Genomic DNA, 17,685 nt, shown 5'->3' with positions numbered 1-17,685 from the left:
TGTAATGTTTGAGTGCCAAAATGCACGAACCTCAACAGTTATATTTCTGTTTGTTTTCAAAATATGTTCTGTTTCAGCTGCTGACAAATCATTATGAAAGATGCTGGAAGTATTATTGTTTGCCAAGTGGATGGGGTAACTTTGGTGCTGCCTCAGAAGAAGAACTTCATTTATCCAGAAAGTTGTTCTGGGGTATTTTTGATGCTTTATCTCAAAAGGTAAGTGCTTTTAGTATCTGTCTATTACTATAAATCCTTACTGTGTAATCCTTTTTCTTTAATCTGTAATTTTTACCCATTTTATACCAACACTGTATCATCCACCTTAAAGGGAAAAAAAATACAGGCTTTGTTAAATTTAAATCTTCATCTTACAGCTTCTAATTTAATATATATATTATATTTTATCTCCTAATTAAAAATTATAACACTAAGGCAGTAATTTTGAGATGTATCTGTACAGATCTGTACACTTCTCTGTTTAGTAGTTGTACTTTCAGCACCATTGAATCAATTCTGTGTTAAACAGAAGTTTAATAATATGTCTTGGTATGTATTTGTTGTTCATAAATTCTTGTTTCACTCTTTTTAGCAAACCTGCTTAAAATTTCATTAATTTAATTTCAGATCTAAGTGTTAAGGAATGCTTTGCATATTCTTCTGTTAGCATTGCTACTAATGAAGTCAACACTTCTCCCATTTAGTTGAGCAAGATTAAGACTTGCATCTAACTTTCTGCTTTAGACAGTCAGTTTTCTGTATTTTCAGAACAAAAGTTCAGTTTCACACTGAGTACACAAGCCATTCTCTGTCTGCTTGGTTTCATCTGTAGCTGCATCAGTTTCTCTGGTGATGTTGGAAGCTCCCATTCACTTTCTGTCCCCTGTGTGCTCCACAGAAGTACGAACAAGAACTGTTCAAATTGGCTTTGCCTTGCCTGAGCGCAGTTGCAGGGGCCTTACCTCCAGATTATATGGAATCAAATTATGTCAATATGATGGAAAAACAGTCTTCAATGGATTCAGATGGGAACTTTAATCCTCAACCTGTTGATACCTCAAAGTAAGGAATTTCTTTGTTAATAATGACAATTAACATATGTCAAGTCACTGATTCCAATTTTTGTGAAGTGTACCTACAGAAAATTGTTTGATGCCTTCATATAATCTTTTTTACTATGAATAATGGGAATTGGGAAGAATAATCTTCATTCTCTCTAGGAAGTCAGACTCTGGCCCTGCTTTTTAAAGTATATTAGCCAGACAAAGCACGTATCTGAATGGAAATTTTCTGCCCTGATTTTTGAGTACAGCATGTGTGCCACTTCCCTTTTTATAGAATAGTCTGACAGAAGCATGGCAATGCACTATATCTTTAAAAATTCTTGTTGTAAAACATTTGCTTCACTTGCCCCTGTGAGCTTTCTGCCTATATTAACATTCAGCACACAGGATGCTGTCAGGAGATTGACACCTTCCTTACAGCATGCTTGAAGATACATGTATGCACATCTAAATACTGCAATAAAAGTCATAATCCAATCAGCAGCATAGAAAGGACATCAGTGATAAATTAATTTTTCTAATAAGTATTTAAAATATATAAAGGATTAACAAAATTTCTTAAGAAGGTTATATTACCATTTAACTGATATTTATCTGGTGTCATTTCAGAAAAAAAGTTGTAGATAGCTTGAATAGATTTGAAAAACTCAGAAAACGCTACTTAATATTATGAAATTGTATGTCACTTCATTGCTATAGGAGTCAACAGTTCTGTGATGTTTCAAGACACAGAACTGCTGTTGTCATTGTAACACCCAAATTATCCTACATTCTTTTAACATGCAAATCCAACTTTGTGTTGCTTGCTAGTATTTGACCTATTTGTATGAAGGTATAGATAATAGGATGTTAGTGTGCTTGTAATTTTATTGCATTTCTGAAATTATTTCAAGTATTATAGTGTTAAAAGAGTTCCCCTAAAAATAAAACAATAAAAACAACCTGCTGACAGTGCTGGATGAATATTTTCTGACCTTTTGGTGTGTGAGGCTCTTACAAACTGTTATTCTGACACAGATTGGTTTTACATTTCTGCTGTTTCCACATTAAGACTGGAAATCCAGACTTCTGTTTCACAGTAGATGGCACTCTAACACTACTCATACTGAAATTCTTTGTTAGTAGGGAAGATATTACTATTTAATCAGTGATCAAAATTAGTTATTCCCTTTCATTTGTAGCAACGCTGATGAATTAAACAATTGATATTTGATACATTTTTTTGAATATATAAAATGGATAATGTTTCAAAAAGGACTGTTATCACACTTAGTTTATAATGGACTGTACAATAAGTTACTACCATATTTCTGAAACTATATGTTGTAGTTATGGCTTTAATACTAACAAAATACGGGATAAAAAGCACTAGTACTTGATCTCATTGTTGATTTTTCCCTGCACATGTTTCAAAGGAGTTAAATTCCTACAACAGATGTGGTTGTCATTCAGTGCCCATAAAATAATTCAGATATCTTCCTCAATTTAATTTGGCCTTGGAGCAAACTGTATGTGAGTAGAAGAGCATAAGAAAGGGTGTGTGCATTATTTATTATTTCTTTTGAAGTTTTCTTTACAAAAAAGCACTCTATTTTAGCCTGTGTGATATAATGCTGATTTTCTTCTCACTTTCAGCATTACAATCCCTGAAAAGCTAGAATATTTCATTAACAAATATGCAGAACATGCTCATGACAAATGGTCAATGGAAAAGGTAAAGTCTAAATCCCTCTTAAAGAAAAAGAATATTTTTTTTATTTTAATCAATTTTTTCATTTGAATGAATTTCATATTTAAAATCTTTTATTCTGAATGTTATTATTTTTCAAAATGCTAAAAATTGATATGTAGGTAAGATAGAGACATACTATTTTCTTGAAATATATTTGGGGGAAGTTATCTAATTGCATATTGCTATTTTTAAATAGTGTTTATTATTTAATAATTTGTAGTGCTGACTTTTGAGTCAATATATTTGATAATTGTTTAACAGCTTTATGTTTTTTCTTTTTTTTTTTAAATCAAATAAGCTCATTAGCCTTTTTATTTGCATTTGTGCATTTTGTTTGTCCAGTGTTCAAAAATAATTACTTAACTGTAGCACAGTATTCTGCTTTATAAAAATCTTTGAAAGGAAAAGTGTATTAATAGGTTGCTTTGGTAATTCTTACTTTGCAAAAAGATAGCATGCTACATGATTCATATCCTAATTTGTAGATAATATAAATGTCGATTGAGAAAATGTTGAGAAAATAGTGGAAAGGAAACTTTAAGAGAACTCTGCTGAAGCATTATTCAGTTAATTTCTAATAATAAAAGTGTTTTTTCATAATTTTTTGCACTTCCCCATTTTATCCTTCTTATTGCTGTTTTCAGTTTGCAAATGGATGGACCTATGGTGAAACATTTTCTGAATCAGCAAAAGTGCAACCATTAATGAAACAATATAAGTTACTGTCTGAAAAGGTAAGGGATTTATTCGTGCTTGATCCAGAGTTGCTGAAATATCACTGAAAGTGTTGCCTTGTCTTTTCATCACTTTAAGAAAAAAAATTAACACTATGTCGACTAATGTGTGGTTGTTGCCTTCCTCAAAATCCTGAAAATATATGGAAGGGTTTTATTGTATAATAAATAGATCACTCAAACTTTTTCCCACATAGCTGAAACTGCATGGCATAATTTATGGTGAAATGGAAGTGAGATATTGCCACTCTGTTTTTGCATTAAGGTCATACAGGAATGCCTTCTTGCTTAGTGAAGACTTAGGTTTAGGCTTTGTCAGGTCTTGAGCAGAAAACCATAAAGATGATTAGATATCTGGAGAACTTGATATAAATGAAGCAATTTTGAGGGAACTGGATTTATTCAGGTTAAAGAAGAGAAAGTTGCTGGAGATAGGGACTTGGTTCCTAAGCATTAGTACCAGAAGATGGATGTATTGTCTTCACAGGGATGCACAGTGACAGGACAAGAGGAAATGGGTGTAAGATTCTTTAGCAGAAATACTTTCTGAAAATCCTTCTTATCTTGCCAGCTTAAACAGTGGAATAACTTGCCCAAAGAGGTGGTGAAATCACCTGTCTGTTGGAAGCATGACACAGCAAAACCTAGATAACCTAATCTTGAGAACCCAGTTAGGTATCTTATCTGACCCAACAGATGGTAGAGGCAGAAGATATCCAGAGGTCTTGTCCAACACAGACTTGATTATAATTCTATGATTATGTTTTTTTGGTTCATGTAGCAGATAAAACACGGACTACTTCTGACAATTTCTGCTCCCACCCATCCTTGATTTCTTGTCTGAGAGTAGTATTAACACAGCTATCCCTGAGATCATCAGCTTCCTGCAGGGCCTAAATTCTTCTCCCCACCTCTGAAATTATAAATAAGCTTTTTAATATCTATATAATTTATTTGCATAATAAAAGTAACCCTGAGCAACGATGGTTGAATTCAGCCCATTTCTTTGCATCTCAGTATAACCAGGCAAAAAGTCCAATAGTTACTCTTTGGTCTGTACAGCTACATAATAAACAAGTTAATTATTGCATGTCCATTTCTAGGAGAAAGAAATTTATCGTTGGCCAATCAAAGAATCACTGAAAACCATGCTGGCATGGGGGTGGCGAATCGAAAGGACACGGGAAGGAGATTCCATGGCACTGTATAATCGGACACGCCGCATTTCTCAAACCAGCCAAGTGAGACACTTTCCTCAAAACTTTGTGTTATTCTCTTGTAATAAAAACTGCCTTTAGAAAGGAAGCCTTTGAACTTTTAGGGCTCTATATGCTCGGATACGTGCATATGAAAACCATATCACACATAGGAAGAAAGCCTGGACACTGTTTTCAAAGCAAGAGGTGCCTGTTGCTGTATAATCCATAGAGGAAAGGCTGTCAATGCCCCTTTTCTAGCCACACTCGTCATCCAGGGAACCTCTGTCACTTTTTATCTTCCTTTGACCATTTGTGTCAGTATAATGAGCAAACCTCTGATAAATATAAACAGTAAAAAGGAAGAATAAAAAAATGGTGATATTTTCTGAGTGGAGAGGAGGGACAGAAGGTAAAAGATAACTATTTAAAAGTTCTAGTCTTAAATGTAGAAATAGGGTTAAAAAGCTAAATTAAATGTTTGATTTTTGCCTGAATTCACCTTAAAGTAGATTGTGTGAGATTTTGCCTGCTGAGAAAAAAAGAATCTCTAATCTAATGCAGAGATTTAAAAATAACTTTATTCTCATCCACAATAAGTTCAAACCCTAAATAAATTCAAGTGAAATTTGCATTAAAATGGAAGGGATTTATGTCTGATGGCCGTCTTTGAGAACAAACTCTGTTGCCCTTTCCCTAATTTTCACTGAAGTTTACCACCCCTGGTATATTTAATCTTGACCACAAAAGATCCCTTTGCTCTCTAGAGATCTACAAGTGACTTTTTATTAAATTTCTTAATTACTTTCAGTATCTTGTTGATGTTAACATTTTCATATTAAATGTTTGCGTAACTCCACTGTTCTGCACATTTTTCATTCAGATCTCTGTAGATACAGCCCATGGTTACACTCCTCGAGCAATTGACATGAGCAACGTCACCCTCTCCAGAGACTTACATGTAAGTCAGAACCACCTAAAATGCTTATGGTTTGTTTTAAAAATCAAAATTTTTCTATTTCATTAGTTTATTTTAAACAATCTGGCACCAAATATTACCTGTTTTGATGTGCTTTGGGTTTGGTGGGGGCTTTTTGGTCTTTTTCATTATTGCTCTCTGATCATCTGATTCTTAAAAAACATGGTTCATGTTGAAAACTTTCAAAATTTTCTTTAGTCCTGGATTTATTTTCCCAGTTCACTTTGTGAACATTTGTCATTTAGAAGAGATAAAAGCATCAAATTTTTGTTTCCCCTTCATTTGTCCACCATCTTTCCAAAGCATTTTGTCAACGCTCTTTTTTTTCTAAACCGAAGGAATAAGAATCAGAAGTCATTAAGTATTGTAAGAATACAAAATGAAGGAATTAGAGGTAGGATTTTGACAGATGTGTCAGTAAGTTGCTCTTATTTGGTCCAGTATGTTTTAGTTTATAATCTGTTCCTGTCATTAGATACGATTTTTTTTCATGGTGTTTGCTGGAGTGTGGTGCTAGGTTTCACCATCTACTAATTTCCTGTGAGTATAATTGCAATGTAATGTAGACATATACTAAATAGTTTTCTATTCTATCTATATACTAAATTTAGGCACATACTAAATAGCTTTCAGTTAGTTAGTGTGAGTGTTTGTACCTGTCTAGTAATGGCAACATGGTGTTCAAAGCTGATACAAGAGAGTCCTGAAACACAGGCTTAACTTTGCCCCATACTGAGCTTTGCCACAGTGCAAACAATCAGTGGTAGTAAATTATTGGCTAACTGTGCAGTATATACTCTACTGCACCTCTAAACAAATTCTCACAATGGATTTCCACTCCTTGATTTCTCTCTTGCCGTTTCCAGTTTCATAATTCTAGCAGTTTTAGGTTGCTCTCTAGCATTAAAAGAATTCCTACCAATTAAATGTCAGTGGATTGTTGATCATTCCAAAAAGTTTAAAATACTGATAACTGAGTAACTGCCTCTATCATTATGTTCTTATGTTAAATTGATGACAAAGATTCTTTACAATTATGACACTGAATCTTTGTATAAACTTCATTAAAAGACTTTGTGGACTTTATTTAATGCTCAGGAAACAACTTATGATGTGCATGTCATCATGGCATTATTATAAAGCAAGCCCAGATGAAAGTAACCATCCTGTCACAAGTCACATAGAAAGGACATTGGAACTTCTCTTGGTCCCTTGCTTTTTTTTTTTATGCTGTACCCTCTAACTCTAGACATTACTTGTATTTCCTTGGTAGCCCTTGGCCATAAGAAAGAGCTTTTTGGCTTTGTGAATCATTTGTCCTATGGAGAGAGGTATTCTTTGAATCCTCCTTTATTTAAAGGCTAAACAAACTCAATTAAAATGCAGTTTCAGCTATTACTTGTCCCGATACATGTATTGCGTAAATCTCAAAACATGTTGTGCGTTAATGAGAGCTCCGTTTTAAAAATTAACTATGTATACTTTTGAGCATTTTAGAAAATGTTTAATAACTTTCAAGCTGCAGTTCAAGATTAGCTAGCAAGAATCATGATAATTTCTTAAACTGTAGGTCTGCAAAATACTCCTCTTTTTGGTCTTACGTCACCTGGTCACATCCTAGCTCCATGAGCAGCTAGGTCTTGCTCTAAAAACACTTTCATAGTGCTCTGCTTCACTAGGTGCTGTGAAAACACAGACTATTGTGTATCCTTTTAAGGTCCTAATTGGGATTGTCAAATACCAGGATCAGAGTGGGCATGGCAGAAGGCATCTACCATACAGAACAGAAGTGTATCATAATTTATTCACTAGAAAAAAGTTTATGAAACAAATTTTCTTGTAGACAGGTAAGATATGACTGAAAGGTTTCTGAATTCATGAGTATTCTCACGAATAAAGAAATTGATATTGAGAAATACTTGTTACTCAAAATCCTTACTGAATATGAGAAGGTTTCTGTAGGTTCATGAAAGAACTGTAAAGTGAAATCTGCAGTAAATTCCACCACTGTACTATTAGAGAATACACAACCAGGAGGACAATAAAAGTGGGTTTTAAAAGTTGTTTCATGTTGAAATACTTCCCATAAGTAGACACTGGAGAGCTTGTCTGTTTTGCTTGGTTTGGGGTCTAGCTTTTAGTTCACCAGCCTGAAGAAGTTAGTTTGTTTTGTAGGAAGGATATGTAAACTATGCTCTAAAGTGGTTGATGGTTTTAACAGTGTGGTCACAAAATGAGCACAGTATCCATAGAGAAGAAGCTTATATGTATGGGTTCATAATTAGTTTGCCAGCCATCAGTAACAATATTGATTGAGTCCTCCTGCTTGCAGTTCTCTCTTTCCCTTGCAGTGCCTTCAGAGGGTTCTTTTTGGCCTTGTCTTGAGAATGAAGTCCCAACTGATACCCCAGTACAATTTCCAGACTATTCTCTTTGTGGTTCCTTGTTTTCTGTAATAAGACTTCTTTCTTCAGCACCAGGCTCCTGACTTATACCCATGCTGATTCTATCCAAATTCTATATAATATTTTTTCAGTAAAAGCTTGTTTCCAGTGAACCATTACAGTGGAATTGTATTAAACTTCCCAGAGAACAAAACTTGTTATTTAATATCAACCAGAAACTTGTCCTTCCTGAGAGTTATTCATTGCAACTCACATTACTAAACTCTCCATTTTCCTAAGGCTATGGCTGAGATGATGGCTGAAAACTACCATAACATATGGGCAAAGAAAAAGAAACTGGAGCTTGAAGCAAAAGGTAATGTTAACTATAGGTATTTACAGTATTTTAAGTTTTCTTTGACTGCCTTACATCACATTTCAGAAAACATTAAAAAGAAGAAAAATGAACAGCAAATTAAACTGACAAAGGAACAGTGAAGTATCTATTCTTGGCTGTGATTTTTAGTGCCTGAAAGTTGTATAACTTTCAAGTATAACTGTTCTTGTATAAGTAGTTTACCAATTCAGATATATCAAGGGAAGGAAACTCAAAGGTTGTAAATAAATTTGAGCCGCATTAATCCATTTTCCGTCTAGCATTAATCTTTCAGACTATTACCCAATGGACTATGATTTCATTTGTATTGCTTCTTTTATTGCAGGTAGATCTAAAGGGTGTTTACTAAGTACTGCACGTATCGTGTGTTGAATTGACAAGTGCAAAAACCTAGAGCAGATACTTGATTAATTGTAAAAATGCTTACCTAAATGAATTTTTTTTTAATCTGTTGTGTAATTTACTGTTTTTCGTCTGTGTTAAAAGCATTTCTTTATTAGCTGGCTTTTTTTTATATAACACTATATTAGCACGTGGAGAAAACAAGTTCTCAGTTGCAAATGATTGAAGCTGGTATTTTACCTTATCTGAAGATGTCTAGGTGTCTGGTTTTACATTGTATGCACCAAAGTTGGTCTAAATTTGAAAAATCCCAGAAAAGGTATTGCAGTTAAGGTTTTATAAAAAGGCAAAGTTCTATCTAGATAAACACTTTGATAAACACTATAAATTGCCATGCCTTCAATTATATTTCCCTTTAATTTCTATATTTTTCCTTTTCTGTAAAACCTTCCTCAGGATAAGTAGCCTCAGGGTGGGCCAAGTTTGGGTAGTCATAGGCTACAGAAAGATGAGATATTTCAATATTTCAAATGCATTTCACAGTTTTGAAAGCAGAATTTTACCTATGAGAAGCACTTCAATGAGTAAACTGTGTAGTATTTGTTGTGTTGTGCAGAATGGGAGGGCTGGAAGCAGCTTTAGTGATAGATGAAGAGGCTTCTGATGGAGAGTTGTAGTTATAATACGACAGTTTTTTTCTTCCTTAAGAGTTTTTTGCAATAGGTTCAGCGTATTTTGCTGGTATTTATAAAAAATATGTTAGAATGATGTAGCCATATCTAAGGTTTCTCTATGAATATTTTCTAAGGTTTTTGTAAAGAAACAGACAATTATATTCTTTCAGACTAGAATGTACTGTAATGTGCTGTGTATTATTGTGTGATAGTACATTTGCATACTGGGACTTACCGTGTCAACAAATAACTCTTTAATTTTTAATTCTCTTGATGCTCTGTAGTAGGAGGAGGCAACCATCCCCTTCTTGTTCCTTATGATACACTCACAGCCAAAGAAAAAGCCAAGGACAGAGAAAAAGCACAAGACATTCTGAAATTTCTGCAGATTAATGGATATGTTGTCTCCAGGTAATTCTCAGTTCAGTATTAATTTCACAGAAGGTGTCTAATAGTCCTCAGTGATCTTTTTCATTTTGTTCTGTGATTTGGTTGGTTGTGGTGGGGTTTTTTAGTTTCTGTTATTGCTCATTTTTTGGGGTTTCTTCTATCAAACCAGAACTGTATGATATTTTTTTAAAATTTCAGTATCTGGGATTCAGGATGAGCTCCTTCATATAAAACATTGTAAGTAAGAAATGGATTACAGGAGTTAGCAGCAAGGTTTTTGGAAGGCAGTGTTCTCCAGAATCTCTGTATGTCTTCTACCTTCCCTTTCAATATTGCAGCTTTTTCCTTCTAGCAGGTGTTCATGCATCCAACTGTTAGTAAACTTGTTAGTTTTCTATGAGTGATGGAATTATTAAGTCTTAGTTACAGGTTCATGAACATCTTCAAGCACATGTCCCTCTCTAAAGGAATTTCTAGACAATTGGTTAGATAGGGCAGTTTTATTTCTAAAATGTATGACTCATTTATTTCAATTGAGTTCATTTACAGTATTATTAAAATATTTTAAAAGTGAAAAGTGATGTTTTAAAACAATTTTTAAGCAATCCACAGTGTAAATGTAATAATAGTGAATAGTCTGCAGAATAACATGCATAATTCATTTTAAAATGGTGTATTTGCCTCCTAAATGTAGCATGAATAAAATTTTAATTAATTTGGATTCTTTTCTGCTTCATCAGTATGATTTAGGAAATCAGAATCACTAGAAAAGGCTGAAAGCACATCTGAGCTGTGCATTACTTGAACATTAGTAAGTGAATGAAACAATCACTGAGATCAATTTAAGTAATCATTGTGAATTAATTAGCCTTGCACATCTACCTAAAATCTGCCATTTTCAATTCTTTTCTATCACATGAATTCCAGCCTGTTTCTAGAGTCCCCCAGGTGATCTAGTAATTTTGGTAAAATCTTTCAGGTTAGCTGGAATAATTGAGTTTACTTCCTGTCAATACAGCCGGATGAACAAAGAAGGATGTCAGGCAGCTAAAGGTTTCTTTCCTTATTCCCTGTCAAAATGATCAGCTGTATTAAGGAGCACTAACCCTTTTTATTCCTGTTTAAAAGGGAAAAGTGGCTTTTGGGGTTTTTTTTGGGAGTGGAAGGCTGAGGGATGGTAAATAACTATTAACTTGGACACACCCATTGTCCAGTAACTAGCTCTTGCTACATTTGCATCCTCCCGTGCAGGTTAAACGAGCCTCTTCCATGATGGTAAACTCGATGTACTTGCTGCACCTTAGACAACTGCCTTGTCTAAACAAACAAGGGCCCAATTCATGTTTTAATTTGGCCTGCTCACCACTGTATTTTCTGCCATATATGCCTTGCTCACATTTCCTTACCGTCTTTATTTGACAGTGACCATTTGAGTCTCTGCACCCCCATGCAAAGTGGCTTTAGGGAAGATAGAAACATTTCCCCCTGCCAAGCATGTGGCACTCAGGCCCACTTTAGCTGCTGGTGCAGGAGCCCTCACTCATCTTACAGGCGCTGCTCCTTCACATCAGCTGGAATGTTTTTAGACCACAGCATTCCCACCCCAGTGGCAGGCAACTGGGACTTCCAGTTGCTGGAGTTGCAGACACTGCTTTAGGCCCTCGACTGTCTGACTCCAATGGCTACTACCAAATGCACTTATTCCAGTCCCCTGCTGAAGCTGCCACTCTGGGCTCAGGGTCCGTAGGGCCCACAGAGATGTTCCCCAAAGCTGTGGCATCTCCAGCTACTGGTTCTCGAGACCTTCATCCACGCCATTTGTCACCAATCTGGGAGCACTTACACCCCAAACCTGACTCCAGCTGCTGGCTCAGTATCCAGCTCTGGCTGGTCTTGCCAGTAGCTGCCATCTACTGCTGACAGCACATGGAATAGTGAGTGACATTACACAGAGATACAGGTACAAAAGCACTTAATAAGGATATAGGACAAACTCTAGTGATGAGGTACATGGATCAGTCAGCCAATTGATTTGACAGGTCATGGCTGTTGAAATCTGTTTTAGTCTCTTCTGCACTTTTCTTTTTCTTGATTCCTCCCCCCCCCCATACAGTCTGTCATTGCTTTATGTACTGACTGCCTCAAATAATCCTAATTCTCATATTCCTTCCTCTTAGGAGTTCCAAAGTTCAGGTGGCCCTCTCTGGAGCTGTGTCTGAAGTTTCTTAATGATTCCTTAGTTAGTAAACTTGAGACTTTTTCTCTCCAGTGTTGTCTCCTTTTTCTTTTTTTTTACCAGATTTGTGTCTCTAGGTGTATGCTTCAATTTAAAGCATAAATGTGCAAAACACAGGCAATTCTATTCCATGTATAAGCAGTAGGTATACTTTTAAACTTGCAGCCTAGCTAAGTGCCAATATAATTGGTGCATGAGTCAGGGGGAGATGAGGTGTGACTGATTCCCTTGCTTAAGAATGGCTTTTTCATGTGCCATCAGTTAAGTCCTGATCCTGCATAAACAAGGCTTATGCCAATGCCACCTTGTTGCTAGGGACATCATCCCATGACATGGATTCATCCTTGTGGAAAGAAAATGTGTTTTTTATATCAGACTAGTAACTAAGAGGGATGGAACATGCTGGAAAAGCGATTCCATCGCTTTGTTTTGGTTTTTCTCTGATTTTTCACAAATGCTACCTAGCTATTCAAAACTTCTCTAATGCAAGCAGACTTTTCAGGAAAAAGCATAGTGATGGATATTAGGTTTATTTCTAGTTTGATTGTTTAAATCTCAGTATTTTTTCAACTTCCAAACTTCCTCACCCAAGAATCAGTCCTTGTAGGGAAATGTAAGACAGTAATGCCTTACAAGTAATGGAAAGAAATCATAATCATTGTGGATTATTTTGATTGACAAGCGTAATGTTTTGGGTTGGGAAATCTAGTTGTGTCTTAACAAATTGCTCAAAACCTAAGTAAGAGTGTTGTTTACATCAAACACAAAAAAGTCTGGTAATGAACATTACCAGAGGAAATGGTGTCAGACTACATGGAGAGGTAAGATGGCTTTGAGTCCTTCTACATGTGTAAAAATTTACTCACTTCTATTTGCAGAGGACTCAAGGACCTGGAGTTAGACACGCCTTCCATTGAGAAACGCTTTGCCTACAGTTTCCTTCAGCAACTTATAAGATATGTGGATGAAGCCCATCAGTACATTTTGGAGTTTGGTATAGTACCCCTTGAATAATTTTAAAATAATTCTTAGCCAAGATATCTGATGTTATAAAAAAACAACCAGAAATTTTTTTTTAAGATTAGTACATTTCTGGACTAATTTTCCCTTTAATTTCCTGTGGTTAATGCAGATCATGAATTTTGGAGTTACAAAACTGTCATTCATTCCAATTTTCCATATTCGTTCATCAGATTAAAAATTTTCAGCTACAATTTATGACTTTCATTCTTTAAAAAAGAAAACTAGCTGCTCCCTTACATTTATGCACAAAATTATAATCTCTCACACATGCATGTGTTATTATTCACATATAATCCCCTTTTCAGAGAGCAAATGAAACCAGTCATTTGTACCATTCTGAAATTTTCTCTCAAAAAAGGAGTAGAGAAACCTCTTCAACAGACTCCCACAATGGGAATGTGCTTTCACAAATACCCAGCACATGTTTTGTCAACAGTGCTATGAAGGATTTAACTTTCTCTACTTTTGGTAAAGATAAAAAAATGCAAAAGTTTGGTGACCTAAGCCAGCTTCTTACATGAGAAGTAAAATCCAAAGAAACTGGCCAGATGGTGCTTCTGTTGTGACCATGGGAGTTGCAATGACACATAACATATACTGTGCCTCAAAGTCATATATCCTATAAATGACAATAACAGGAACACTGGGGAGATTGAATAAATCAGTGCTCATCTGAAAACAATATGGAGATTTGTCAAATTTATGAATTATTATTATCTGACATGGTTACTTAAAATAGCAAAACTTGATAAAACTTGATAACTCACTGCTTGATTCTGCTGTTAATGTTTGATTATCATGGCTTCATCATTCTCGATTACATACATTTTGAATAACTGCAAGAATGATAATGATTAAATACTGAAACACTAGAAACATTGGTGGAACAAATACCATTTGAGACCCTCAATAGATTAATGGAAAGAAGACATGAAATAATTGATAATAGTTTGGGAGCTGTAAGAGATGTTATTGTGAAAGAGATTTTGGTTTTTATAGTAAGGGAAGAGTGAAACAATTTAAATTTTAGTTGGGTAGATACGACCATTAATTTTGTTCTTTAGTACCAAGTTCACAAATGAGAAATAAAAATTCATTCATTCCATTTTTCCTGGGAACAAATGGAGAAAGGCGTTTTATTATAATCTGATTTCAGGTTTCCAGATTGTGACCTGTAACAGGAAAAGATAAACATAGAACCAGATTTTTATCTCACAAAAACATCCATATCTCTTTGGATTGTGTGACACCTACTCTTTTATGAAGATTTGGACAATTATTTACACATTTTATTTACATATTTATTTTCCTCTAACAAGGTAGTCATAAAATGCCACTTTAACTAAGTGCCTATAGCATTTGAGATACCTTAAATCTACATCTAAAGATGACCAATATTATTTGTTTATACTGTACACTTCCTAAGAAAAATGCAGAGTAGACTTTAATTAGGATATATGACAGGGAACTTATTTTTCTTCTCTCTGCAGATGGTGGCAGCAGAGGCAAAGGAGAGCAATTCCCATATGAACAAGAAATCAAGTTTTTTGCCAAAGTACGGTATATTTTTGCTTTTTCTTTGTCAACATAGTGATTAACAAAAGTTAGAACATATTTTTAGTGACTGTCATTGTTATAGTCATGTTTTTCTGTGTTAAATTAATTCTTTGATTAATTAAAACAGGAATTAATTAAAACCAGCAGGAATAAAAATAGCTTGAAAACAATGTGGGATGAAGTGAAAATCTGGGAAGATTACAGGACTATATTTTTTTACTCTCATTATTTCCTGTCTGTGATACGCAGCTGCTCATATGGTGTTATTCAAAAGCTCCCTACATTTTCTGCTCCCTGGCTTTGTCTGATTTTTAAGATTTTTCTCTTTCAAAGACTTCAGGCGGGTTAGTGTGAGCAATAGTAACTGGAATGAACATGGCTGTGTATCTGTCAGTGTCATGGTAGTTATTTCTCTTGTTTTCAATCCATACTGTTGTCTCCATCACGGAGTCACACCATGGCTGAGGTTGGAAGCACCCTTTGCTTACCCGTGTCAGAGAACCATGTCCAGACATCTTTTGAGTTCTCCAAGGGCAGAGACTCCACAATCTCTGTGGGCAACCCATGCCACTGCTCAGTCACTCTGACAGTAAAAATGTGTTTCCTGGTGGTCTGAGAGAACTTACTATGTTTCAGTTTATGCCCATTGACTGTGGTCCTGTTGCAGTTGAAAAGAGCTTGGGTCCATCTTCTTTACCATCTCCCTTCAAATATTGACACACATTGATGAGATCCTCCCTGAGCCTTCTCTTGCTCAGGTTAGGGTCCCAGCTTCCTCAATATTTTGTAATTTGGAAGATCCTCTAATTCATAAATTGTCTTTGTGACCCTTCACTGGACTCTCTCCAGTATGTCAATGCTTCTCTTTTACTGGGGAGCTCAGAACCAGACACAGCATTTCAGATGTGGTCTCACCAGAGGCTGAGTAGAAGAAGAACCTGGACCTGCTGACAAGCACTCTGCCTGGTTCAATCCAGGATGCTGTTGGCTGCCTTTGCAATAAGATAATATTTTTGGCTCATGGTCTGTTTGGTGTCCACTGACACCTGATCCTACTTTGAAAAACTGCTGATTAGCCCTCAGTGTGTGCTGGTAACTGGAATTGTTCCTCCCCAAGTGCAGGACTTTGCATTTTCCCTTCCCCTTCCTTCTGGCAGTTATGAAATTCCTCCCAGCACAATTGTCCTTTTTCTGTCACGATTTTACACGTTGTAAACCAAGAAAATCTGCTGATGTCTTTCACACATAAAGGCTTGTATGATATTTGCATATTCAAAATGCCTTTTGAATTCATTAGTGAATAAGAAAAGACAACTCTTTGCAGCATTTTCTAACTCTGGTATCCTTTGCAGTAATTTGTTATTTCAGTGCCTTAGATTATTTCTATTTCCTAGGCTCATTGACTCAGAAGCTAGCATTCCACTCTCTTGTGAACCATACTCCAAAAAGGAAGCAATTTCTTTTTTTTTTTTTTTTTTTTGGCCATTTATTTTGGATCTCCTCCTGGCTGATGCCTGTAGTGGGCAATGAGTAATAATCACTGCAAGAAGCAAACAGGAAAACTGTGGCACAAGCCCTTAGTAAGTGCAGTTGTTTTGGGAGTTTTATTTGAAAAATCTAGAACTAAGAGTTGTTAGCATGCTGAAAGTTGTAGGTGAATTTTTTAAAATCTGCATTAAAATGGAGAGCAATGGTTGTATTTGGCTATATGGTATAGAAAAAATCTTAAATTATGAGATAAAATTAAATTTAACTTTCTAACTTTTACTCCTTCTAAGCAGACCACAGATAAGTCCCAGTGATAATGTAAATTTTTTTCTGCTGCCTTTCTTGATGACATATTAAGTGCCTTGAATATTAAATAAATTCAGAGGAATAGCTATTGAAGAAAAAATTCAAACCGATAGAAGTTTTAAGACCGAAAACCTGTTTGAAATTTCCTGTCTTTAGTAGTGACTTACCAAGTATAATACAAAACACAGTAAAAAGGTCCCGAGATAACCAATCTTTCTGGTATAATTTCAGGTTGTGCTCCCTTTGATTGATCAGTATTTTAAAAATCATCGCCTGTATTTCTTGTCTTCAGCAAGTAGACCTCTCAGCAGTGGAGGCCATGCCTCTAATAAAGAGAAAGAAATGGTGACAAGGTAAAGCTTAAATTAATATTAATGTCTATGCATATGTGTGTTGGTCTTTAAAGAGCAGCAGTTGATTGTGGGAAAGCAAGAAGTGGGAGGCACAGAGATATCCTTATGTACAAACAAATTAAACGTTTTTCAATTTCTTTTCCTGTTAGAAAATTCATTGTATAAAACAGAGAGGAGTACAGAGTTATTATTATATGCTGTTTAAAAGGTGATAATTTTAGCATGCAGAGAACTTCAATTTACCCTTATATCCAACAGCAGAACACTTGTATAATCTGTGGCACAGGGTATACAATTATGTATCACTTTTCACTGTTAGAAATAGGTATATATTGAAATCATTATTCCTGCAAATTTTATGTTAGATTTATAAGGCAAATTTATTTGTAGCTGAGTTTCAATAAATATCATTGTTAATGTCCCTGATAACAATTAAAAATAAGGGAATTGCATTCTTTCTGCTCTTTAGTAGTAGTGAGCTGTACTATTACAGAAATACTTGATTCTTTCCCAGAAGTTACTCTTTTTTTAAGACCATCTCATCTAAAATGTTTCAGTTCTGATTGAATTGAAACCCACATTTCCCATTTAGTAAGGTGGATTACAAGCTTCGCACAGGACCTCTTGGGTGCCTGTAATGTGAGCATGCATGATGATTGCCTTCTTGGGCATGAGCCATGCAATATTGTATTGCTGCAGTTTGAGGCTGACAGCCAGTTGGTGGTCATACAGACACGCAGGGCTTGCAAGACTCTGTAAATACTGAGTGAAGTTTCTAGCAAAATATTAAGCTCAAGTAAGCAATGGCTGTCTTGACTTTGCATCATCTCA

The 17,685-nt window shown here is 35.3% G+C and overlaps 1 protein-coding gene across 4 annotated transcripts in view; it reads left to right on the top strand.

Moving 5' to 3' along the window:
- RYR2 (ryanodine receptor 2) overlaps window positions 1–17,685 on the top strand; it is a 369,436-nt gene that overhangs the window by 264,274 nt on the left and 87,477 nt on the right. For 3 of the 4 annotated variants that reach the window (XM_079298135.1, XM_079298134.1, XM_079298132.1), the window contains exons 51-61: window positions 78–218; window positions 898–1,061; window positions 2,699–2,777; window positions 3,440–3,529; window positions 4,633–4,770; window positions 5,609–5,686; window positions 8,389–8,464; window positions 9,786–9,912; window positions 13,006–13,121; window positions 14,641–14,705; window positions 16,733–16,854. In XM_079298135.1, the coding sequence (XP_079154261.1) occupies window positions 78–218; window positions 898–1,061; window positions 2,699–2,777; window positions 3,440–3,529; window positions 4,633–4,770; window positions 5,609–5,686; window positions 8,389–8,464; window positions 9,786–9,912; window positions 13,006–13,121; window positions 14,641–14,705; window positions 16,733–16,854 (1,196 nt within the window). The remainder of the gene's footprint in view (window positions 1–77; window positions 219–897; window positions 1,062–2,698; window positions 2,778–3,439; window positions 3,530–4,632; window positions 4,771–5,608; window positions 5,687–8,388; window positions 8,465–9,785; window positions 9,913–13,005; window positions 13,122–14,640; window positions 14,706–16,732; window positions 16,855–17,685) is intronic. The other variant, XM_079298133.1, reaches the window with a different exon arrangement.

The sequence above is a fragment of the Erithacus rubecula genome, assembly GCF_903797595.1.
Source record: "Erithacus rubecula genome assembly, chromosome: 2".
In the NCBI taxonomy this organism is placed as follows: domain Eukaryota; kingdom Metazoa; phylum Chordata; class Aves; order Passeriformes; family Muscicapidae; genus Erithacus; species Erithacus rubecula.
Note: the sequence above shows the minus strand (reverse complement) of the source record. Positions and strands in the feature narration are given on the sequence as shown.